The sequence below is a fragment of the Diadema antillarum genome, unplaced genomic scaffold (genome assembly GCF_040938485.1).
Source record: "Diadema antillarum isolate AM-2024a unplaced genomic scaffold, OU_Dant_1.0 seq00001539_RagTag, whole genome shotgun sequence".
NCBI lineage: Eukaryota > Metazoa > Echinodermata > Echinoidea > Diadematoida > Diadematidae > Diadema > Diadema antillarum.
Window position 1 is genome coordinate 325,684 of NW_027272270.1, and position 26,727 is coordinate 352,410.

Consider the following 26,727-nt stretch of genomic DNA (forward strand, 5'->3'; position numbering starts at 1 on the left):
ATAACTGGTCACGATCACATGATATAAATGTAAATAAAATTTATAGACGATAGATCTTTTTCCTCATAATATAGGCATTTCCCAAAGATGTTCACTCATTTTGCACTATTAGAATGTATACTTTCTTTTCATTACAGTAAACAAAGGTTAACCGTATATACTACAAATGTATTCTAAATTGTAACGACTTGGGAAGGATGGAAGTGAATTGTGCTAACGGTTCCAATCGCTCTATTAAATGACGAAAAAATAATCACTTTTAGATTTCTGTGTACAGATAAAGTAGATTGTGAGTTGATGACATTACTGCCTCCTACATGTATTTCCATTGTGACCGCTTTCATATATCGAGGCAAAATATGAGAAATTTATAATAAATAGTATGAGTGGCTACATATGTTCAAACTTGACAATAGAGAAGAAAATGGCAAGCATTTATTCACAAAACAAAACAAAAATCAAACATATGTCATTTCGGAAAAAAAAATATTCAGAAAAGTGTCCAAGCGATGATGTCTTACCTTGTTTTCCTTGTTTGTCTTTGAAAATGCGTTCTACGTGATTTGCGTTGAAATCTAAATCTCCCATCTCAACTAAAACTGTATCATCCCTTTAATGAGTGTGTTATATTGAAAAGAGTATGCCTCCGATCCTGAAAAGCTTCGGGACACATTTACAACATACATAGATGCACAGTGTCCACAGTGCCCATTATTGTTCCATTTTATACACATTACATGCATTGAAGTTCAGTCACCTTGTTGTTTCTTTTTCCTTTTAATAAAAAAGAATAGATCTAACAATTATATTCAGGTCACATTAATGATCTGACCTCGTTGATATCACACCTTGCCATTGTTAAAAGAATAATTTGGCATTCTTTGTGATGACGTCATTTGCGTGGGATCTTTCCATGCTCTTTCGCCTCATACAACAGACATATTGATGGTCATTTTGCTACACTATCTTACATATTGATTATTGGAAACATTATGATCGTCAGTAGCAGGTGTTTACTTCCCTTTTCTAGCATGGATTCTCTCACAATGTGAACAAGAAGAATAAACCTCACTTTTATCACGCAACAATATAGGCTGTTGGCGTCAATTATATCACAATTGCGGAGCACCTGATTTTTACTTTATCCCGTATTTAAATGTAGACACTGGACAGTTAATTGTTACCGTCATTGCTGGTTTATAGTTGCAACAGTTTGTGATGCCATAGGCTATACAATGGAAAGATATTATACAGCGAAAATTCATTAAAATGTTCATTTTCTGCATGGAATAATGAAAGAGCAGATGACTTGCCTCCTTCAGAAGGCAGGGGAAATAACATGACCCTTTAGATATCATGTCAGTGACAAGTCGTTTGGATGCGTATACGTTTTTTTTTGTCTCACCTCCCTGGTTTCACTGAGCAAAAAAAAAAAAAAAATGCTTTTCTCTTTCTTATCAACCAATAACGGCACATGAATTTCATCACAACTTTTTAGATTCGATACTTTTCTTTGTCCTATTTTCTTCAAATTTGGTTGATGTGATACTTTATATTATAAAATCACGTGCATTCACCGTGAATCCAGTTATATCTTTGGAGTTCATTTCCCTTTAACAAGACTAGAATAGTCTTTAGTCGCGATGCATGTCTGTCTAGCTTCAATAGCATGCAGGGTCTTCATGTTTGCGGGTTTTTTTTCCCCAGAGTGCCTGTGCGTGTGAGCAGTAATTCAACGTTATTGTTTGTGTGTTGTGTGTGTGTCTCTGTGTGTGTGTGAGTATGGTTGTGTGTGTGTGTGTGTGTGCGTGTGTCTGTGTGTGTGTCTGTGTGTCTGTCTGTCTGTTTGTCTGTATAACTTAGTGTGTTGTGTGTGTGTGCGTGCATTCTATAGTGTCAAATCAACGAGGGACGTGATCAGATCTATTCCTTCCTAAATAATTATATGTGTATGTATTATCATGTTTCTTATTTCCTTTTTGAGATTCTGAGGCTGCCATCACAATCAAGCACGTGCTTAAAGACGGCAGGCTCTGCATTTTTTCTTCTTCCTCTTTATTTGGAAACAAGTAGGCCTATATCGTCGATTCCTTTGATCTCATGCATTGTTGTTATGTTTATGCTTTAAAGATTGTGATTGTGATACTATGAATGTAATATTGCTTTTTCCTATTCTGTTGTCAGATACACGTGTTTTCATTTTCATATATGATTTCCTTGAAAAAAATGCAGAAATAAAATCGAACTGAACTGAACTAAAGAGCATTGTCTCAACCTCTACTACATTAAAAAAAAATATGTGCTCCAATTCACAAACACCGCCCCTGATATAAGTGATTCAAAGATCAAACACCACCGTGTACCGGCCAGAACAAGCGGAGAACATTTGCCGTCACTATCATTATGCGTCCCCAGCCTCCTTGAGTCAACATCCAGAAGATAAAATACCCTAATCTCCTCTTATCGCTCTCGTCAGCGCGAATCTATCTGCATAATCCATTAGGTAGTGGTCATAGAGCGCATAGTTGTAATTACCATGCGGAGTCGGTACGAGGGCAATGTCGAATCATTTGTCGAGATATCTTTACAAATGTCTGAATAAAAGAGGTCGAAAGAACAGCGAGCGATGTATGAATAAGTGGCATGTATTTTCGTATATTTTGTACGCTCGCATGCATGGTGGTTCGTTTTAATAAAGTACCATATTCCAGTGCACGTGAGCAGTACAGTGCGTGCTACCAAGCTTGCACGGACGAAAAGCCCGTAGCGAGGATAACGCGCACGTTCGCGACGAAGCGAAGATCAAGTTCATTACAATGATGCAGACAGGGTCGAAGCACAACATTATGATGCAGAGGTATACCTACGGCATGGTACGACGGAGGCGACTTTCTGCGCAGCCAACAGCGGACGGATCATAAGTAAGTGTTAGTGGAGAGATACCTCTATGTCCACTTGACGATTCTAGGTCGTGTGAAACACCGTTGCCTTGGCGTTTTGCATCCTTTTCTGTCTCATTATGTGCTCGCAAGCCACGGTACTGTCTCAATCATCACAACGACACAAGAGCTTTGAGAGTATGCAGATTCGATGGTGATGGTGATGATATGAAAGTGGAGGCAAAGAACTTAACCTGATCTTCGATGACCACTATCAATAATTATTGTACTCGTTTATATCCCGTCTGATTTGATGCTCTCGACGCGGCGTTTCCATTCCCGGAACACAAGTCATCAGATTTCGCAGAACGATTGTCCGTGTAGTGGTGGTGTTCAGCAGCCTTGTACATTATCATGATAAATCACTGTCTTGTTCTCCCAGTGGGAATATAGGAGCCCCGTGAGTATATTACATTCAATACCGCTGCTACTATAACAAGATAAACAAGTCCACAATATAATTATTTCATTCAACTTACCGGGTGGCTCTATAGTGCAGATAGTGGCATATCAATATGCCAGGATATATCATCATTGTATAGTTTTGTTACGTGTTATTAGTCACTGTATATGTTTATATTTGAGCTTGGCTCACACAGATTTCTGTTAGGCACAGTGGAATCACTAGGCCATGATCATTGTATAAGTGGTGTTGGAAGTATAGTAGCAGGAAATAGTGCTGTGTACCATCGGAAGTGTACGTTCTACGTCAGGACTACAATCGGTTTTGCTTAAAATTCGAGGCCGAGTAGGAAAACAGGGAAAACGTAGCAAAAAAAAAAAAAGAAACCCTCAAAAGCAATTTGATGTTTATCATTTTCCAGTGATATTATCTTTTCAGTTGCACGTCCATATATCTTTGTACAAAGAAATCAGATAAATGATCCGCTGTACAGTAGTGTAGATGGGTGTACAAAGGGTTTCTCGCTAATTTTCGTCACCTAGCTCTTAATATTTCAATTTCATCAATTTCGATTAAGTTTCGTTCGAAGGAGCTTACTGCCCTCAAATCCTAGCTTAAATTTTTGTCAGTTGAAATGAACAATCAAGTTTGGTTTACATTAGTTAACTGTCACTGAAATCCGTTTCTGCGATTCTTGGCGAGTTATGAGTGAGATCAAAATCGTCATTTTTCAAACACATTCGTGATCTTGTCATTCAAATTCGTCAAAATATTAAATGGGCCTTTTTATTCTTTTCTATTGAGGGTGTTAACCGCATCTTCTATACCATGCTAGTCAAGTGTGAATATTTGAGTGATTTCCGTGAAAGGGAAATGTCATATAATGTATGGGTAAAGCGACGTAGTAATGTGATCAGTATAGACGATTCGATTAAGGCAGTAATTACAGTATTAAACTGTACCAGGGAGATGGAATACACCTCCCTGATTATACCATAATTATAATCTACCTGGGGAATGATTATGATCGAGTGAAAACTTGACGAAAATGAATGCCACTCAGAAGACGACATTGATTCTGCTAAGGTGTGGTCCTCAGCTATATGATCGACGAATATGAATTCCAGTTGACGAAAACGAGAAACAAAGCACAAACCTGAACAATTTCTCATACAGTATTGATGAAGAAAGGACAAAATTCGCACATTGCAGATAGTCCGGGACTTCATCGAAAACTCACTTTCAATTATTGAATGCAAAGATGACGGAAATAGGCGGGAAAACCCTACTGTATTCAAACTGTCAGTGATGCCAAGGAGGTCGTTATGAAGTAAATTGTAGCATTTATAAGGTCAAACGAGATTGAAGTAGGAATGTCTACAATATTTGCAAAAATTTGCATTTATGTCAATTAATAGCTCATTTACTTGAAAACAAAAAGTATATGTACAGTATTTGCTGAGCTTATGTAATCCCTTTGCAGTGCTCAGGAGCTCTCACTATTCAATTTCAAGAATTGTCATGGGGCATGCACTCAACGTTTTGTTGGTCTAGTCATAGCGGTCCATGGTCTAATATAAATTTATTATGCTGCCAAGTTGCGTCATTGTTGATAATATTCTGTCGCCACGCCGACGAGAGCATTACATGGTCTTTTAGTTATCTCGTTTAATAACGTATAGCAAGGGAGATAATTTGACGCACATGTGATACGTATCTAACACCATTATTAAAGTGTAGGCCCTACATGATAATGGCGCTCCGAGAGCCTGCACAGTATGTAATTATAATGGACCGTACGGTATACACCCATTAGATTAGTACCCCCCCCCCCGCATTCATAAATCACACCTGCCTACGGCTACGATTCACATGGGTTACATGCAGCACTGCAAATTTATAGATTTTGTATATCAACATTTCCACGTTCGACTTCATGGCAAGCACGCAAACGTTGATCGTCCATGTACTATTTTTATGATCACGACAAGCATCTCGTCTCTTGGACGCCTAAGCAGCTCCATTGTTTATTCAACCGAAATTCAAAGTCAATTATGATAGTCAACTGTGATATGTTGCTGTGGTTTAAGTAGCTGAAACTGAAATCGTAACCCATTTGATCGTAAACACCTCCCTTTAAAAAAGAATAGTCCGTAGCAAATCGATGTACATTTATTGTCACTTATTCCCATCTTTCATCAGAAAATCGATCTTGTTCTCATATGTGTTGTTTGTTCAGCTATGTGCTATTTTTGCCCGATGTGGTCACAAGCCGAGAGTTTACCATATTTCCTTTTCGTTTTTATTTCAATGTCATTCGCTCTTCTCAAATGGAGATGATGTTTCGATGTTACATAACATAATTATAATTATGATAAAATTGATTTACGAAACTGAAACAAGAGTATAAGTTAATGGTGACATTAAGGCAATGATCGTGAACTGAACGAAATAAGAAATGCGATCAGGCCTGCTTGATACCAATTAACTGGTCCCGTAAACTATTGATGTTGAAAGCATATGCGGGAGATGGTAAACTAACTTTACAATATATAAAGGGGAGAAGTATAGCGGTGAGTGCCAATGAACAACATTACACGTGGGTGCAAAAGTCAACGCGCTGTCATGAAAGGGTATAATATGTCTTGATATTTTGAAACTCGGCAGCACGAGGTGTGCTTCAATAAGATAAAAGAGGCGAGAGTATATGAGATTAACCAAGAGAAGATATAGTCACTGCACATTTAAGCTATTTGCTCTGTTATAACCCGAGATACTTGTCAATGTTTCAGCGTCACTCGTGAGGGTATATATAAGCATACTTTGTAAAGGAGGAGGGGATGGAATGGGATTATCTTTGCCTATGGTTAGAATACTATACTTGTGAACTTATGTCTCATTCTCTGTTATATTTCTCTTTTCCAAAAGATCTTCCAGCTGAACATGCCTCATGGAGAACTATGTCTGAAGGCGGAACATTCACAAGACCAGTATTCAACTTCTCAACATCACAGGGAAACATGCCAGCGCCGAGTCAAATTTGATCATACAGACGTATTATACTCTCACCCATGCGGTTTGCCTAGCTTGTCATACTGTTCCAAGGAGAGGACTGCTAGATACCTTCGTGCAATATCACAAAAATCCGAGTGGATGACGACAAATTAGTTTCTTGTACCTTAAATGAGCGATATGGCCAGGCCAACCGCTAGAACCACTGCAGCAGTTGCATCGATGTTGCTATTATGCGGAGTCGTGTACCGACTGGCGAACAGTGATAGCTACAGGACGATGTACCCGCAGCGAGTTAAACTGTCTGCCTCAAGACACACGCATACCGTTTCGTTGACCGCTGTCAGCCACGTGAACGCCACGCAGCCGACGTCGTGTCGACGGCTGTGGAAAAAAGGAACGTCGGCGTGGTTCGACAAGAAATTCCGGCCAGAACTGCTCCCCGTTTGGGTGAAGGAGAACACGAAATTGCCGGATGAAGTGGCCAAGTGGTGGGTGGTAAGTCTTATGGCGGCGCCAAAAATCAAAACAAAACTTTTGATATTAGTTATAAAATGTTTGAAGTTTAACAGTTTGAAGGGAACACTCTCTGCAAGACGTTTTTTTTTTTTTTTCAAAATGGGAACAAACCAATAGGAAAAGGGAAAGGAATCTTACCGTTGACACGGACTAGATTTTCTCGAAACAGTAATATGGGTGAGGGTGTGTCATTATAGTGCGAATAGGCGACAATTCAAGTTGCGATAATACTAGAGGGTTATAGACAATCATCACTTAAAATAAAAACAGTACAGACAAAAGTCGGATCTCTGTCTGCCAATGCCTGGGTATCATCATGGACCTATATTTTTGTTGTAGGTCCATGGTATCATTCAGCTGTTCGTTATACCGTAATATGGTTAAACACCGGCTACCTGTCATGGCATGGCATGATGGGCACGCCCCCTCGCTCTTAACATGCGAGTATTAAACGCAGGGTTCGACATTAGCGGTGGTCCAGGTGGCCTGGGGCCACTGAGAATTGATGTCGGGCCACCAAAATTTCCAAAAGGCTACCCCCCCCCCCCAAAAAAAAAAAAAATGCTATATTTCCGTTTATTTCGGGCCACCAAAATTTCAGATTGACAAGTTTTAGTGGCTCGAATGGGCCTCGAAAGGAAAAGGTTAGTGTCGAGCCACAGTATCACATGTGCTATATAGCTGGAACTACATGGGGCATGCAGAGTTAGATTCCTACTACCAAGAATTGGGCCTGTAGATGGAGATGATTATCGTCCCATACAGATTCCTGCCTTCAACTTAAAGGGATCGTATAGTTTTAGTTAAGACCTAATTTCAGGTTTCTAACGTTGTTTTTTTTTGTGAGATCATGAGAAACCTCTGAAATATGAAAGGGAATATAATTCTATGAGGAATTCAACGTTTATTTGATGAAAATCGGTTTTGAAATGGCTGAGATATCCGAAAAGACCGATTCTGATAAAATGTGGGACCCACACTTTTTTTACGATCGCTTTGTTTTACTTTGTTTTCTGGATGTTTCAGTCATTCCAAACCCGATAGTCATCAAATAAACTTTGAATTCCTCTTAAACTGGTATACTCTGTACTATATAATAAGTGTTTTCGTGGTATCTCGCAAAAAGTTAAAAGCCCAATTCTCATCTCCACCAATACTGTACCATCCCTTTTGGAAACCTTTTGGTCCCAAACCAAACAGCTGGCAAAATCACGCGCCATGTTAAAACCCAGAAAACTGCTGCTGAATAATAATCATTAATTTACTTGCCGGTATTATCGCTTGTAGTTACTTACTGCCAGTGCTAATTAGAACAATTTAAGCGCCGCAAGTTCATAAACTCTCTTTCCAAGGGCCTTGATGCAGTATTGGAAAAGGTAAGACCTATAGGCTCAAGTAAATATATGTAAATATGTCTTGTTCTTATAGAACCAAAAGTGATAAAGCAAAGATAATACCATGAGTTTGTACATTGATAACTTTATTTCCAAGTTTTTCATTGCGAATTCAGGGTCCACCCCCCTTGGAGTTGGGAGGGATTCATAATCATGTAGACCATTGTCCTAGATTAAGGAATACTCACAAGTATTCTTCTCTAGAATCAGAAGTGATAGAGCTTTAAGTCATTCTTTTCTTCCAAAATGCATAGTCCAACCTTCTATGAAGTATATGTACAATGTACTTGGCAGGTATTTTTACCAGTGTGATAGAAAATGCAAATGGACATCATGCTCCAGCTCTCAAAGCTGCCCCCGCCCCAAGTTTCCAACGCTCCTAGGTACGAGCCTGCAAGAACGCATGGAAGGTGAACTTGCGATACTCAGGTGAGCGCGAGACCCCCGGGTCTCTTGCTTTGTTTTTTCCTGTCAGCCGATGAAACCCCGAGATGGCACCATAAATAATTTCCCCTGATGCACTGAGGTGTGAGGGAAGTTGGTAGCTGTGGGATATCAGGATACTAGAAGAGCGTTTATGACAACATCATAAAGCATCACTATCACTATAGAGATATTCTACCAATAAGTAGACACGGTGGGCGTGTACACCACGGGGCTCTTGGGCGATATAATTTCACAATGTTCAATGTTTTGTGTGTGTGTGTGTATGTATGTGTGTGTGTGTGTGTGTGTGTGTGCGCGCGTTATTGAGACAGTGCATATCTGCCTCATGATTTATAGTGTTGAATATGATATACTCCTTTCACGGAAGTCAGTGATATCACTCACTGATATTCCAGCCTGTTTTCCACTCCAATTCACCGGAGTTAACAATGCCAGCACTCTATACACGGTGCAGTACGCAAGAATAGGCAAAAGCATGGTGATAATAGAGTTACGTGTTGTAGCTCTATGGTGATGATAATGATAAGTATACTGTATAGGCATACTGTAGTTATTGGCGTGATAAAGTATGATAGCCCTAACTACATATCGACCACCCTCTTTTAAACCGACCGCGTATTAATTGGCGCACTGAACGCTTATTACGCACTTCACTGCGCGCAAAGCACATAAAAATGGATTGGCTTTGACTGTTGATGAGGATGGTGTGGGGAAAACACGAAAATTCACTCATTAATGGTTTTAATCCAGGACAAACTTTCGAATGAATATTTTCACCGAATCGTAATGTAATGTCTATGGAAGTTTCTAAAAAGCTTCGTACAACACGGTGTTCAATACAACTCGGCTTGAGTGGATTGTCAATGCAAAAACAGCGGTCGATCCTAACAACGAGCGTTACCGCGGGGAGCTGAAACGAGGCCACGCAAGTTCGTCGGCGATATTTTTGCACTGAAACTTCGAATCGAAAAGGGAACAACGGCATTTGATAGAGCTGGATTTTCTCAATCACGTAGGTCAAGTTTTTTACGTGAATTTCAGTGTTAGATATTCTTATCAAGCAAATAGACATTAGGCGGTCGATGAGTAGTAGGTCCAACCATACAATTCGTATATCACCGCAACGCCTGAGAAAACGGTTACACTATATTTCAAGGTTGCTCACTTTGTGTCTTTTACCCACTGATCTCTATGTAACTTATTACATAGAAATCAGTGCTTTTACTCCCACCCCGTTTCATTCCCTGTTGTTCTGAGTCACTGTTGTTTCCTTCATTTCTGTGCATGGGGGCGTTGCTCGTTCTTGAACATGGTGCACAGTGACTAGTTGGAGCTTTGCTGAACCATGATGGAGCTACGATAGCTCCTAAGGTTAAGCACGGGGAACAATCACTGTATAACTATAAAATTTTTCTCTTTTTTTTAAGGGGAGGGGACCGACAAAATGATATAGGCCTACTTGGAAATGTGGTGTACTTCGAATTGACGGATCAAACGTTCGAATTTGAGGGGCTTTAATCAGATTTGTGGAGAGCATGCATACTTTGGAGTTCAATAGACACATACGCTATTATCACGTCATTGCACCAGTTTACTGGCGAATTTTCAAAAAGTTCGCACAAGGATTATCTGTGGTGAACTTTAATAGGCTCGCCAAGGTGATGGTTTTTCCAGTGCCAGTTATCGTTTGTTTTTTAGGCTATCAGTAAAAAAAAAAAAAAAAAAAAAAAAAAATGAATTTGGAAAAAGCATGCAACAAAAGTCGGATACGGGCCAAAGAGTTTACTGTTATTCTGTACTTGTCCATAGCAAAGTTTGAATCCCTGATTACAGTTATCCCAGAGACATACTTGTCATATGCGAGGGGGGGGGGGGGGGGGAGAGGATTCTTCTATCTTGGCTCAAGATTCTGAGCTCGCGGAGCGCATTGCTTTTGCTGCAATTGAGTCATGACGGCTGTATGCGTGGTACCGTGACAGTTGCTGTTGTTGTTGCTGTATGCTTTTGTTTTGCCACTTAAAATAGGGGGTGGCTAGTAACTGATCGATGGGAATCAGTGGGAATGCTGGGGGATGATTGTTCCAGTCCTTTAGGGATACATTTAAGAGAACATTATATATCTATTGTTGTGTGGAAATTATTTGCTTCAGAATTGTCTCATATTGTCTCACATTTTTCACCAGACATTTAATTGCTAACTGTCTTGGAGGAGTCTGCGCCTTTGAATGTTTCTGTGACAGATATATGGCGCCATACAAATGCTGTGGATCATCATCATCATCATCATCATATTCAAGTAATGTGCAGTTTAATGCCCCGTCACTGTACAGGCATGTTAACCTGGAAACATTAAACTGCACATTACTTGAATAATATGAGACCATTCTGAAGCAAATAACTTTCATACAACAATAGATTTATAATGTACTCTTAAGTGAATCCCACAAGGATTGGAGCAATCATCATCCAGCATTCCCACTAATTCCCACTGATCAGTTACTAGTCATACCCTTTAAGCGACACCATATCGTTCCGTTAAGATCAGCTGAATTTTGAATACACTCAGTTCCACATTCGTAATACGTGTTTATAGGCCTATCTCTTCGCCCTTTCATCGTACATATTATTGATTATAATGTTAAGAAATATAAAGTATCTCTCGACTCTATCGATGTTGTATGCCTTGCATATATCATCGCATCATGCGTGTATATACATTTATATACTTTTACTTTTCTATACATACAAAAATCTATGTGTTTATATCTATGTGTGTGTGTGTGTGCGTGTTCGTGTGTGAATTTGTAAGCGAGTCCCCAAAGAGTGTGGAGATACGACAGTTCATGTATCACAGCAGGGAGGTGGCTTCCACCTCCCTGATCACAGTAAACGTGGCTCTGACTACGTATATACCATAACAAACACACAAACACACCCGATTCTTACTCCCACACCACCCCCATAATGTGCTCTTCTTACAATGTAGGCCTACTTTTCAGACTCTATCAAATCATCTGTCCTGTGAACTGTAGCACAGCGGATACAATTTCTTACCGGGCCTTTTTATTACAGGAAGATTGTTTGCAATTCATGTAGCCACTGCGATAGAAAAGCTGGTATAAAAACCACACCCACCCACTCTTTGTTACCACCACCTTCTTCAATGCTCAGCGCACTGACGTACGACTAGAGCAGGGAGGTGGAACCTCTCTTCCACTTCCCTGACTAGAGTATGAGAAAAGGGGAGTTGGATAATTGTTCGAGTTATGTTCAAGCGAACTTGTTTCTCCCACAGTTCATAATGAGGTTAAGTTTGAATAATGATAAACCCGCACAAAAGCTGACAGTCTGCGTAGAGATGAAGCTTTGAAGATTTTTGAGCGGCGAAAGAAACTGCAATTGACGATCTGAACTGAAAGCTCAGATTAGAAATACAAAACAAAACAAAAACAAAACAAAAACAAAAACAAAAATAAAAACAAAAACAGAAAATGACGTTATCATAATATAGCAGTGATCAAAGTACGTTCTCGAGGCTTGTCGATAATATCAATGTAATTTCCGGTATGGCTTGATGGTGCATTATAGCATTGATTCACTATTTCGCACAGAATAAATGAACCCAACAAAACAAACAAAGAAGCAACTACAACTAAACAAACAAACAAACGAACCTAACAGAGTTCGAGGATGTACGTCGAGTTTTGATCATGTGACTCGTGTTGCGTTGAGAAGGGTGCGTTGAGGCCGTCACTTCTCATACTAAGTATCTTCGCACCCGCCGCGTCTCTTGACTTTTTATCTGCCTTATCCAATAGAGCTACAACGAATGGACTTCTCATCAAATCCGCCTTTGTACACGGACCTAGTATACATATGTATACGTATGCGTCTACACATACAGCCTGACCTCCCCTATCCGGAAATGTCGGGACCGGCGCTAATTCGGATAAAGGATTTGGCCGGATATGGGAGACTGGATATTTTACACACAGATGCCTACTTAATGGTAGCTTTAACGTGTGTATAAACATCAATTTTGGGTGAACATGTCCCGTCATCGTCAGCTAGTCTGCGTTCAGAATTCTCTGATAATTTGCTCAATGAACGATTGCCTGTACGTACCATGCTCTGATTTAATGAAAAGTTTTCTGTCCATGTTTCTGCGGTGATTTGGAGGTAGTGAATGTCTGAATGCATGTTATTTGATGATGAAAATTAGGTGTGAATATATCTCACTTTTGTTGAGGATAATATATGCAATCTGTGTGAGGTAAGGAATTTTGTTGAGTTTGAAATCCCCTTTCTCCCCGTAATTACTACACTGGGAAAACATCACGCTTAGACCGCATCCGGGTAATTGAGAGATTCGGATAGTAAATGAAGGCCGGGTAGGAGAGGTCGGACTGTACATGCATGAACATTAGTATTTTTTTTTAAATTGTAATCTACTAATGTTGGTGCTGTTGTTGTTTTCTGATTTCTGATAGTTTTTTCAGATTTCAAAAATACCTTAAAGCCATAGGATGATTATGCACAGGTATTATTTTGTACAGCTGTATTTTACATGTTTGCAAAACGATATTTCAAAGATACCTGAAAGCCATTTATATACGAACTGCACAGATATTTGTACAACTTTATTTTGTTTCTATGGATGCAAAACGATAAAAAAAAAACAGTTGACAGGCAAAATTATTATTCTCTTCTCCACCTTTAACAATGTTTGCTGACGACTTACGGATATAGGAAATGTGATCCATAACTATAGTAACGGACCAGCAGAGTTACGCCTTTTACCACAATCAATAATACATGCCAGGTGTGTTTACTCTGACGTTGTTGAACCGTGTTTTTTGTACAGTATCGGATAAAATAAATCATGTATGTGACGTGTTTTCTTTTGTCATTAATCAATTCGCGCCATCACTCAATTCAGGAGAGTCCCTTTCTGTGCCTTGCAAAGAGCGTTACATCAGTTCGTTATTCCGAAGGTTCGTTCATACCTGATTTAGGGTGCCTTGCAGTAGAAACCTGGCTACGATTCATATGTTGGTTTGTGTTTGTTTGTTTGTTTATTTGTTTTGAACAAATATGGTTTTTAGCCATCGTGAAATGTGAAAATATGCGTATCAACATTTGAGTTGGACAGTGACATCGGAAAACATGAAAATTATCTTATCGAGAATAATAAAGATGAATTAAGGAACCAGAATCTATCAATATTCACATTCACATTCACATTAAACAGACAGATATAAGATGATTTATGGGGAGGTACATTCTAGGATTTAAAAGCAGATTAATCCTGTTGGAGTTCAGTTTTCATTTTTAAGCTAGGTATAAACGTTTGGACTATACGTATACCTCATAAATGAGCTAAAACTTTAATTTGCCCAGTCATGTGTGAAATGCGAAAGAGAACGTTTTTATTGTCATTCTAAAGTTTTGGTAGGTGGGGTTTAGAGCGTGCGGTGCGCACTTGTATAGTTACATATGTTATTATACTCTCTAATTTCATACAATATTATCCCAATATTAAATGGGTTAGTCAAATATCGGTTAGTGATTGGCTAAACACAGTCACGTGATGGAGGCATATTGGTTACGTTCGCCCATGGGCAGAACATTTTTATAATGTTCTCCTATGGGAAAACATTTTCACGTAACAAATCACAAACGATACCAAACGATTTCACGCAATCGATAGGATAAATTTGCCTAACCCATGACTAACCCATATGATATTACAGATGATGACTTTTGTTGTCGGGAACATGTACCAAACGTTCCACCCTCAAGGTTTGAAATGTTATTTCGGGAGGCTATATGTCCCTCGACTTCGTCTCGGGACTTATAACCTCCCTCAAAACAATGGGTATGTTCCCTCCCCCGCCAGTCATCATCTACTGTACACAAGTACGATGGTGGTCAGTTCTACCTGTTTATGCAGTGATGGCAAGATTTCCTCGAACAATGCTTAATCCTACCAGTGCATGCAACGATGTTGAAAACTCTTCTCTTGAAAATGAGGAGACCATTCAAGGCTGACTATGGCCATGCATGGTCACATTATCCACCATTCCAGATTTTTTACATCAATTTTTTATATCATAATAATATAGTAAATATCATAATCGTGTCATGAAAACTCGTAAAGTTACGCATCTTGTCTGCATTCACTTATGCAACTAGCCACTGTACTGACACCTTTTCAAAATATTTTCTGGTTACCGCGCTTAAGTTTCCCTTCTATTCTTCAACTTCAATTAAAATTGTACATTAGCGAGTAGTTCAAATTTGCAGAGGCAATGTGACTGTTGCCTATTAATGTTTACTATTACATGCCGCCACGATGAACATCAACAAATTGTCAAATTCCTTTTCCTTGTAGTATGTTTGTTTGTTTTTTTGATCGGATACAAGCCCAATAAAATTTGTCCTGCTTGCACATTATGTGATATAATTATGTGTTTCGCAACTTATTAGATGATTCATGTGCTTATAATGCATGTTTGAAGCAATCATCATGGAATTATATTCTGGTAATATAATATACTGGTAATTTCTCTTGAGGTCTGGTGGCAACCGTTGTTTCACTGAGTGGAAAGAGAACTATCCGGGTCACTTTTATTGGAGGAAAACAGACAAAATGGCAGCCCAAGTGCTAGTGCTAACATTAGCGCAGCTGTGCATATCAACTTTGCAGCGATTATGATTACTCAGATAAAAAGCCGCATCATAAACCTCTATATGATTTATAGTGGTTTTGATTCAGATTGTGACGAAATCTGTTCGGATCAAGTGCTCAATCATTTTGAGCCGTATGGCACGGAAAAATAAGTTTTTACATTTCGGGATTCAATTTTCATAAAGCCAACTGGGGAGTTCGAGCGAAAACAACTGTTACAATGTCTCAAAATGTGTTTTGTATGCTGTAACTTTTGAAGGTGATAGTAATTGTCTTCAATTGTATATGTATAGATGGATGCTGTATCTAATCTCGAAGCATCGATAAAAATGACGAATTCACTGTGTTTGCGTAGAAGGGGAAAAGGCATTGGGAAAAATGAAAAGAAAAGAAAAGAAAAGAAAAAGAAAACAGATACTAAAAGAATACTGTTTATCTGTATTCGAATTCGTATCCCGACGATTTATTTCGTACAGCGTTATGTGCTGTAAACACTAACAAGTGTAATAAAGGCGTCATTAACTGGGAATGATGTGAATAACTTGTGCATGATTTTGGAACAACAACAAACAAACCCTGTGTACAGCTTCCATAATTAGGGGTAATCTTATGAGGGAAAGGGGAAGAGAAGCAGGTGGTATAGAGCATATAAGTAACATAACGCGAATTTGATGGGAAAATCTTCTGACTGCCTGTGTAGGAGGGTTACCACCAGGATGAATTATGTTTTTCTTGCATAATACCGGGATACCCGATCTAGGCTATAACACACAGCACCACCCAGCAGAAATTTACAAATTTTTAATCGAAAGAAAGAAGACTAAGAATTTGAAAGACAACGAGATATTGCTACCATTTTGTAAGATGCCTTCAGGTTTCCAACATATTTGTGAGATAATGAGATTATGAAAATAATATGAAAAAAAGATACAATTCTAAGAGGAATTCCAAGTTTATTTGTTTTTTAAAAAATGGTTGTGAAATGGCTGAGATATCCAAAACCAAAGAGGTCTTATCAAAAGATGAGACCCACCTTTGATTAGACCCACTTTGTTTTTGGATATTTCAGCCATTCAAAAGCCGAGTTTCATCAAGATAAACCTAGAAATCCTCTAGGAATTATGTTCTGTAATATTTTGTATATGGTTTCCCCTTATCTCGCCAAAGGTCGAAATCTGAATTTACCTTCTCAACCAAAACTATACCATCCCTTTAACCATTTCCATATGCAAGCCGATTACAGCAATATTTTTATTTTCTCCCATAAATATAATAATGCTCATGTTGTCGTGTGCTTTAATGGACCCATCGTCATGTGTCGTGCCGTGATATTTTCTCTAATTGTGTCCCTGTGCGTTGTTTTTATGACATCTGTATTTGACTGGTTATCTCCACTGGGCAAATTAGATTGTTTAAGGTGTATTGTCTGCGGAGCTGTTTATGATCTCGGCCCGTAAACTGCAGATGAATGTCTCTCAGTGCAGTGTTTGCTATATCAGGGAGGTGAGCACCTCCCTGGCTATATAGATGCACACGGCGTTGTATGGAAGAACTATTGGGCTTACAACACACACGGTATAATATATTAGGAGTGTTGGGTGCCTTAGACTTTTTCTTTTATAGACAAAGACAGAACAAAGATGATATCTACACCAAACAATTTCTCAGTCACACGAATACATTAAGCAGGTCATTCTTTTACATGTAATTCTTTGAACTAATCGCCATCTTTTCGATTCTTGTCACGTCCCGACTCGTAATCAGGATTGCGATGATACATCTGCCGAAATACACCTTCCCATGGCAACCAAGTGTAGGAACCATTTTAAACTTCGTGTTCATATTCGCGCCGATGAGAAGCCCGCATTCAAACAAGGCTAATAGCATGATGCATCGTGACGCGGATAACGAAATGCCGCACGCATCATCGTCGAGAAGGCTAAATAAAACGTCGTTAGTGAAGGCATCAATCAGAAAACCTTGTATAATACCTGATAAAAACCGATGGTGAGGGTGTTGATTGATAAAAGCGTTTAGAATCTTGACTACCACCTCAGGAGGCTGGTAGTCTGGCCGAAAGAAGTCCGATACCGCTCTCGACGTTGTTTTCCATATTGGACTGAAGCTCGCGTGAGCTTGTTGAGTGAGAGTCTCCCCAATCGTTGCGGGATTCCTGAATCATAATATTCCGACCTTCGCAATACATAGTCTCCCCATGATACAGGCCCTTTAAGAAACACTTGGCCTTTTTGGCAAATTCTATGCAGACATGGAAAATCTACTTACATGTGTACTAGTCTTTGTGTACACAAGTCAATACTTCGTAAACCGATGTATAGATCGAATATACATTGTACTGTGCTTTCGTTCTCCACACTTTCTCAACCTATCGCCTTCCACGCACAGCACGTGACATGGTGGTGTGTAATGATTTCGAAGTAAACATTCCGCGCTATATGATTCATCATCGTACTTACACGTGTCCCCATGTACACATGTGTTCGTTTTTTGTTTTTTGTTTCGTTTTGTTTGTTTTTTCTTACATCGTTCTTGGTGAACTGAAACAACAACCAAAAATGTACAGGTGTGACAGAGAACTAAAGGTGACGCTCACAACGATAAACTGTGTCAAATACAGGCATGACGTCATTAGTCTCATTTCTCAATTTGCCTATCTTTAAAGTCTAATCTCCTTCGTCACAAAGATTGTGTTTAAAGCAGGGTCCTATCAATGCACAATCATATTCGAGTAGAATCAAACAAACAGAAGTGTTTCTGTTTCACCAACATCGAAGAACAAGAAGTGGTATGCAATTATGTCAAGGCTTTACTCATTTCAACGAAATGAATATAATGAGTAGCAACCACTTAATGTAAATTAGATGACGTAATAATATCCAAGCCTGACAAGTACAAGTCCCCATCTCCATCTACTTGACAGAGCAACGAACTCGAGCATCCCATCAGATCTCTATGCAGGCAAGCCCTCGAAAAACTGTTCAACTTTTATTTTAAAGCTGGGCAAATAATTTCAGCTGATGTCAATCGATAGTGAAGCCAAACCTTGCATCCTGTTACTCTTTCAGGAAATATCAGAATCGATTTGCGTAAAATAATCGATACCTGCAACTAAGTGGACCACCTGAACTCGTGTTTAATAACATTATGACAATATAGATTCATGTGATCTTGTATAGCGCAAAATTGATAGCGCTGTTCTCCATTTTCATTAAATGCTCAAAGCGCTTTACTAACCAAGTAAAAGATCAGAAGAAATTCAAACTAATAAGAAAATAATAATTTGAGTATTTTGAGAGTCTGTTAATCTGTCAGTCTGTCACTCAGCGCACACAGATAAACAACACAATTATAAGACATAAGGAAGAATTGTTGGTTCTTCAGACACGGATGCGGAAGCGAGTTTCACATGTGTTGACCCAGCATGGCTAAAAGCCCCCCCCCCCCCCCCTTCTCCTGTAGAACGAATTATATACAAGACTGGAAGTGGAGGTTAATGTTTGTGTGGGGATGGTGATGAAAAAAAATGTAATATTCAACGATACTAATTATACTAGGAAGATGTTCCAATAATAATGTACACTGTGATTCTGTAGGTAGCTTCCGTAATATCAGAAAGTAGGCCTTTACCGATATCAAGTCTTGAGGAAACTAGCGGGTGGGGGATGTGTTTATAAGTATCTATTTCAACTCGGTATATTTCAATCTGCTATATTTTGCAATAAATAACGTAAAATACGCTTGGTAACTTAAAATGGCGAAATATATGACTGGTATGTTTGTATATTGTTTCCCAAGCCGGAAGTGCTCAGCTCAATGTGAAGATATGGTGACAGTGGTCTATCTCTGCCAGATCCTTAGGTACTTCCTCGTTCTCTTTTTGCTTGTGATGTGTCTAATACGGTGGTGTCTGATAGATAATTCGGGTATAATATGTCGGCAATATAAAAATGTGTCTCTTACACATACTAACTTGCAATGGCAATTCATTTTGATGTCACCATACTGACAAAGACTGTTTCGATTTGTTTGTTGATTTGTTTTTATTGTTTGGCACTTACCATGATATGTTTCTGCCGTCTTCTCGCGCTCTGCAGGGTTTACAAGGCAACGCTGATAAGGATTACGTTGACGCATTGACCAAGGCATTCGAGGTGATCCCTGACCCCCAGCGGTTTATGACGCGGAACTTATCAACATGCTTGCGGTGCGCCGTCGTCGGTAACTCCGGAAATTTGCGGGGCAGCGGATACGGCGAACTGATCGACTCACACGACGCAGTCATAAGGTATCTATGGAATGCTAAACAGCTTCCACGCCGTATTGAAGTTAAAGGGGGAAGTTTTTCCTGCTTTCTTTTCATTGAATGCAGTAAGAGGAAAGAGGAGCGAAACCCACCAGGAAGAGTTTGAGAAAAACTGAACAATCCATTTTTGGTGAACACAAACCAGAAACGATTGTATCGTGTAAATCAACAAACAGTCAAAGGAACTGAAACGACTTTAATAGCATAGGTCTAATAATCTTCATTATCATATTTGTCTATAATTCATCCTTATCTTATCAATCAGTATAGCATCACCGGCAATACTACATGTACTAATAAAATAGATAATAAAAGTGATGATAGTTCTGATAGTATTCATAGCAAGTGGTCGTAGAAGTTACTAAGTCGTTGTAGTACATTATCATAACCATGATATTTGTTACCATCAACATCGAAATCGAAAAGAAATATGGCTGTTCTATTGTTGGTAGCTCTCATCATTATTTTGTCAGCGTAATCATGATATACAATGATGAATTCTCCCTGCCAGAATTAACCAGGCCAAGACAAAGGGGTTCGAGAAGGACGTGGGCGGCCGGGAGGACTATCGCCTGATGTACCCGGAGAGCTACATGGACATTCCCGCCGAGAGTAACTTCATTCTGCTCAACTTCAAGATACTCGACATCAAATGGGCCACGAGCGCCCTCACTACGGGGGAGGTGAAACGGTACGATGTTATTACTTCCTAACGCTGGGAGATTTAAACAAAAATAGAAAAATACGAATAGGGGCCTAGATGGAGAGTTTCATAGCAAAATGAGCTAAGCACCATTTATGAATATTTGAAAGTACCCGTAAATCCATCTTCGGACTGAGCGAAATAAAATATTTCCGGTAATACCTCATCTAAAACATTTAGGGTATTTTTGAAGACATGATTAGAATTATCCCCCATTTTTTATCTTTTTTTTTTTTTTTTTTTTTGGGGGGGGGGGGGTCTTTTCAGCAGTATTTAATCGCAAATATCACAAATTTACTTAACAAGAATGGAGTCGGCGCGTTTTGCGATACATACATGTGATACATAAACACGCACAGACCAAGGGGGTTCAAGACGAACGTACACAAACATACACCCACACAAACATTGACAAACATAAGGCAAAAGACACTAGTTTTTCTTCATTTACATTTTCTTTCCATTTGCCCCAAATGAAGTGAAGTGAACTTTGTCAAAATTGTTTAGTCATCTCCTGTGTCTGTTTGAACTGCCAATCCATGTGGAAAGTACTTTGGAACAACGTTTGGGAGGACTTTTTTGATAGTTTGTGGCTGTTTTTATTTCCAGGATTTCTTTGATTTTACTTTTCACGGCAAAACACTGTTCATAAGTTTCTTATATCATTTAACAGTTACGAAGTCTATAAAAAATGAACTTTTCATCTCAGTAGAAAATCAACAATACATTATTTTATTATCGTGCAATGAAATCGCCGTTATGAAATTTCAAAAATGTAAGGAATATTTGAAAGGAAAGGCAAGACAGAATAGATTATAAATTGTGACTTCTGTCATCGCTAATTCTGAGTATATATATATATATATATATGTATATATATATATATATATATATATATATATATATATATATATATACATATATACCTACTTTGGCACAATCAAAGTACATAACGGTCAAAAAATGAACGCCAAAGTATGAACAGGATGGATCACTATTACTCAACTTTACATAAGATTTATGCAAGATACTTCAGCAGGGTTTGAAGAGAGGCACAAAACGGGTTCAAACTAATTTGTTCGGATACTAATTCAAGTAAACTGTGATCTTATAAGATCGTGCAGTGGTGACTAAAATTGTTAGAATACTTGCAAATTTGTGATTATATTTTCACCGCAAGTCTACCAGAGAGAGATATATCTTCATTAGTGCATCCATTTGAATGTTGTCAAGGAATATGAAATTATAGTTATTAGTCTTGCTATAAATCTCAAAAACTAAATATGAGTAATTAATCAATTGAGTGCCTACATACACTGTTCCCGAAAAAAAAAAATCGTGGTCAGTATTCGATTTTTGTGTTTGTTCCCTAGTTGTTCCTGATGATTTCACAGATAGTGTTATGTGTATACTGTTCTCTGAGACGCTTCTACAAACAATTCCAATCGAAGCTAGACTTTATGACAGTCATAATGATATATTTAATCAAATTAAATTGAAAAGTGATTTCGTTTCTTTCAATATTGCACATTACTGCATTTGCTTTTCTTCACTTTTACCTACTTCCTTTCTTATTGTTTTTTTCGTTTGTCTTTGCAGAACGTATATGGCCGTCAGATCAAAAATAAACGTTCCCCCGTCAAAGGTTAGTGAAACCCTTTTCCTCTTCCCCATGGGTACAATGTCGCAAAGTAAGATTAGAATGTAAGAGGTAGCAAATGCTTCTCGTTCGTAGAGAACGCCTGGCAGCCAAAATACACGTCTCTTATAAAGGTGTGGGGTTTTTTTTAGTAGTGTCCTTGTACCAATGAAATGGACTGAAGCTCTAAAATGACGTGCAGATGGTGATCCTTAACTTCGAGGATAAGCTAAGTACGAAGATAAGCTATGCTCTTAGTTAATAACGGTGCGCCAAGTGTCGTATTGTCTCTCTTTCGTCACGAAAAAACAATTTGTCATGTCGTGACGAAATTGACGTTGTCACTTGTCAACGGAGAACATCTCCGTCACAAAATTATCGTTTCGTGATAGAATGACAATTTTGTGACGAAAGAAACAATGCGACACTTGGCGATCCATGCTTAACTACGAGCTTATTCTCGAAGTTAGCTTATCCTCGAACTTAAGGATCACAGTCTGAACGTAATCAAGTGTGGATATACACTGTAAAAACATCGGTGTTAGATTTAACACCACGGGTGTTAAATCTAACACCGATCAAACTTCAATAAAGGACCACACCCACAGGTGTTAAAAATGCACTATGATGGTGTTGAAAAGTGTTCACCTGACACTTCGTGGTGTTAATTTGACACTGTACCTGGTGTTATTTTGACACTGTACTGGTGTTAATTCAAAAATGACACCACATGGTGTTGATTTGATATTTGTTGGTGTTTATATCAATGGTTTAACACCCGTCCAGCTTCAATAAGAGACCACACCAGCTGGTGTTACTTTGGTGTAAATTTATTTTCACATTTTCTCGAAAATCTAGTATTTTAACGTAAAATTCTTGATCGTCTTGTTTAAATTAAAAATCAACAAGAAGTGCAGTTACTAAGAAACTCTTCAAAAAACAGTTTAAAATTTGGAAATGACACCCGGGGGTGTTAATTTAACACCATAAATGAGCACCGAAAAATTAACACCAGCTCGGTGTTCACTATTTAACACCGGACTTTTTGCAGTGTAGGAAGCAGATGAATGCAGAGTATCTATACGTGATGATAGACATGCAAATGACACCTAAATGACCGTATACTTCTTTTTTGACTGGCAGTACCTGGTCATCCTTAAAAAGACGAAACTAAATCAAAATCAAACAACTGAAAACGGTTCAGATCAATTAGATATCAAAAGGCATATCATAAGTTTAGAGTAGGGCCTACATGACCGCGCAAGGTGATCGATAAGTGATAAAATCCGCGGATAGCTGTGACATCAAAACAAATGCGATTGAAGGTCTCGTTCATAATCATTGATTGGAGTGAAGCCGGGAGGCATTTACGAAGTTTTGGGTGTTTGAATTCGTGCAGATGCTGTTCTTTAACCCTGAGCTGATGTGGCATATTCACCACGACTGGATCGACAAGAAGGGGCGATATCCTTCCTCGGGAACTCTCGGTACTTTCTTCGCCCTGCAGTTCTGTGACGAGGTAAGTAGGAATGGGTCATCCCACGAGCTGGACATCCACGAGTCGTACGGTACTCTAGCTAGACATTGAAAAGAAGGTCCACGAGTCATACAGCCCACGAGTCATACAGCCCACGAGTCATACAGCCCATGAGCTAGACAGTAAAAAAAGGTCCATGTGTCATACAGCCCACAAGTCATACAGCCCATGAGCTAGACAACAAGTAAAACAGGTCCACTAGCTGTAGACACTAAGTTAAAACAGGCCCGTGGGGTAGACACCAGGCAAGATAGGTCCATAAGCTCGACATTAGGCAAATAAGGCCCACGAGCTCAAAAGAAAGGCCCATGAGCTACGTACATTAAACCAGCCCCGTGACGTAACGTCGAACTCATGGATCTTTTCCCCCCTAGTGTCTAGCCTTTAAACAAGGCGACTCGCTCTGCGTGCCCCCGTATAGCGCGTTTACCCCACGAACCTGTTGGCCGGCGAGTGGAGCGAGCCACCTTTATCCACTCGTTCAGGGATGTGTACTTTTGTCGTTGTTGTTGCTTTATATTCTTTGACAAATTTGCGTACAAATTTGACGCAGAAAATACACACGGCACCAAGGCAAGCCTCGTTAATATTAAGTAACTATTCTTATTCTACTTAATATTAACGAGGCTTGCCTTGGTGCCGTGTGTATTTTCTGCGTCAAATTTGTACGTAAATTTGTCAAAGAATATAAAGCAACAAAAACGACAAAAGTACACATCCCTGAACGAGTGGATAAAGGCGGCTCGCTCCACTCGCCGGCCAACAGGTTTGTGGGGTAAACGCGCTATACGGGGGCACGCAGAGCGAGTCGCCTTGTTTAAAGGCTACCTAGTGTCGAGCCCCTGGGCTGTATTACTCATATACACGCACACACACACACACACACACACACACACACAAGCACACGCACACACACTCGTGTTTTACTTTCATGGTTTGAAAGTGACTGCCTGCATGCTATTTTACATATGACGAATACTTTCTTTTCCATACTTTTACAAGACTTTCATCTTGGGTGATTTTTCATACCTTCTCATATTATTTTGTTTGCCTACTTTGTATCCCCGATTTTTCTTTTAGGTTGGAAAGGAATGTAACCTAATCAACCCTCCCCCCCCCCCTTTGTTTGTAGGCCTACTTCTTGTAATTCCTCACCTCATCTCTCCTCACTTCTCTTTGCTGTCTTCTGTTCTGGTATATACTCTTCTCTCCTCTCCTTTTACCTCTGTTCTTGAGATGGATTTGTCAGGGAGGTGGTGTTATCATCCCAAGAGTAGAGTCTTTTCAGTATTAACATTGTTCCTCCAGAGGCCCCCAACAGCCATCACACCCCAACCCCATCAACCCCCCCCCCCCCCCTCATAGCATTACCAGTTTCCTAATTACTCTTCTGGTAAAGACGGGACTTATAATGAATTTACACATCATGTCCGAAAGACTGAGCACGGGGGGGGGGGGGGGGACCGAACATAGGATCTAATACTTGAGAGCCAAGATCTTTATTTGCTACACCACAGTGGTCCTGATTTTATTAATTTTATCCTTTTCTCCCCTTTTTTTCTTGTGTGCTCCGGCATTTTCCGAACGCAGGTGAGTGTATTTGGCTTCGGCGCCAACAGCAAAGGATTCTGGGACCACTACTGGCAAAAGGACGACGGCGCCAGAAATTCCGCTTTCCTCAAGACCAGGGTTCACGACTCCACCCACGAAATGGAACTTATCACTCGACTAGCCGAGGAGCAAAAGATCACCTTATTCAAAGGGGTCAGGTAGTAGTCGAGAACCAAAAGACGTCGACTGGTTCGCACGTCGTCATGGGAGTTTCGCACAACGACACCCAGATGAATTACGGAGCGTTTTAAACGTAAATCCTTCCTTTTATTCCTTAAGAATCTGGATCAAAGTTGACCTTTGCGCACCAAATGGGGTGCAAGTTGGAGTTCGAAAAGTATCACGTAGTCTCACAATGAAGTCGTCTTGAGATGTATAGACGGACCGTACACAGTTGAATATGAACACGGAACCATGAGGGAACCATTATGGCGAGAACTCAAGACTATGTGCGTATAGAAGAAGTTGTCAGTGGATCAACGGAAGCTTTTAACGCGGAAATTATCACAGCCCGTATGACCATTGACCATAAGGGGCTGTATCACTTACACTTACTAAACCAAGATTATCATTCATAGACGGACATATACGAAGTGGAAGATATCAACTTCTTTTCCACAAACAGCATACACTGCCGTGTCAGGCACACTGTTTCCATGTTACTGCATAATCTGTGATAGAGATTAAATGCAGCAATGCTTTTGGGTCACCGGAAGTGCTAGCAGGGGCATTATTTTTCGACTGCAGTACTTGACCTCAATTCAGCTCAAGTCAGCTGTGAACTCGTCGCCGAAATACACATACCATAGCCGCCATCACACTGGCAAAACTTGGAGAAGTTTGACTTTTGAGAACACTTCGCGAAGTTGGCTCGTCCAAACTTCTTTAAGTTTCAGTTTTTGATGTTTCAGTTCTCGATAAGTTTGGGTCACTGGTACACAGGCGCCAGCAACAAAGAAGACAGCGCGAGCCATCTGACGGGGCACCGCAATTAGGAAGTGAACGAGTCACTTGACAAATTTTGAGAATACTTGTGTGGGTTCGGGAAATTTCCCTTGTTTTGGTTGGCGTTTAACGAGAAGACATCCGGGGGGGGGGGAATTGCGTTCAGACTGGCCCAACTTCGAGAATTTAAAGTGCAAGTGAAGTTTTGCCAGCGTTACGCGGTTTCTGTATAACCATCACTATTGACAAGGCGTCGATTTCTGTGTATGCTATGTGCTTCATGCTGAGGGGATCAGGCAATGGCCCAAAGTATTAAATGTATTCGCAAGCATCACGTGCGCACATGTCCTATAGTGCAGGTCTCAACATCGTGCGATAACTGTGGGGTCAGAGCTCGCAACAGCTTACAGACACTTGATTTGACATTGTTGCATCAAGAAATGCCGGTAGAAGCCGTTTGCCAAGATTAACAAAGTTTGTTTTCAATTCAAAATCACGGACACGAGGAAAGTGTACCTATTGCTGCTGTTCACATATTTTAACTCTTGGCCTCTTTGACCAGG

General features: G+C 39.6%; 1 protein-coding gene across 1 annotated transcript; it reads left to right on the forward strand.

Moving 5' to 3' along the window:
• The first annotated feature begins 2,911 nt into the window (after window positions 1–2,911).
• LOC139710551 (CMP-N-acetylneuraminate-beta-galactosamide-alpha-2,3-sialyltransferase 2-like) lies at window positions 2,912–26,276 on the forward strand. The gene is made up of 7 exons (XM_071622485.1): window positions 2,912–3,339; window positions 6,271–6,852; window positions 19,521–19,711; window positions 20,241–20,420; window positions 22,032–22,077; window positions 23,471–23,590; window positions 25,199–26,276. Exons 2-7 carry the CDS (start codon window positions 6,526–6,528, stop codon window positions 25,379–25,381), a joined length of 1,047 nt encoding a protein of 348 aa, XP_071478586.1. The 5' UTR covers window positions 2,912–3,339; window positions 6,271–6,525; the 3' UTR covers window positions 25,382–26,276.
• The last annotated feature ends 451 nt before the right edge of the window (window positions 26,277–26,727 follow it).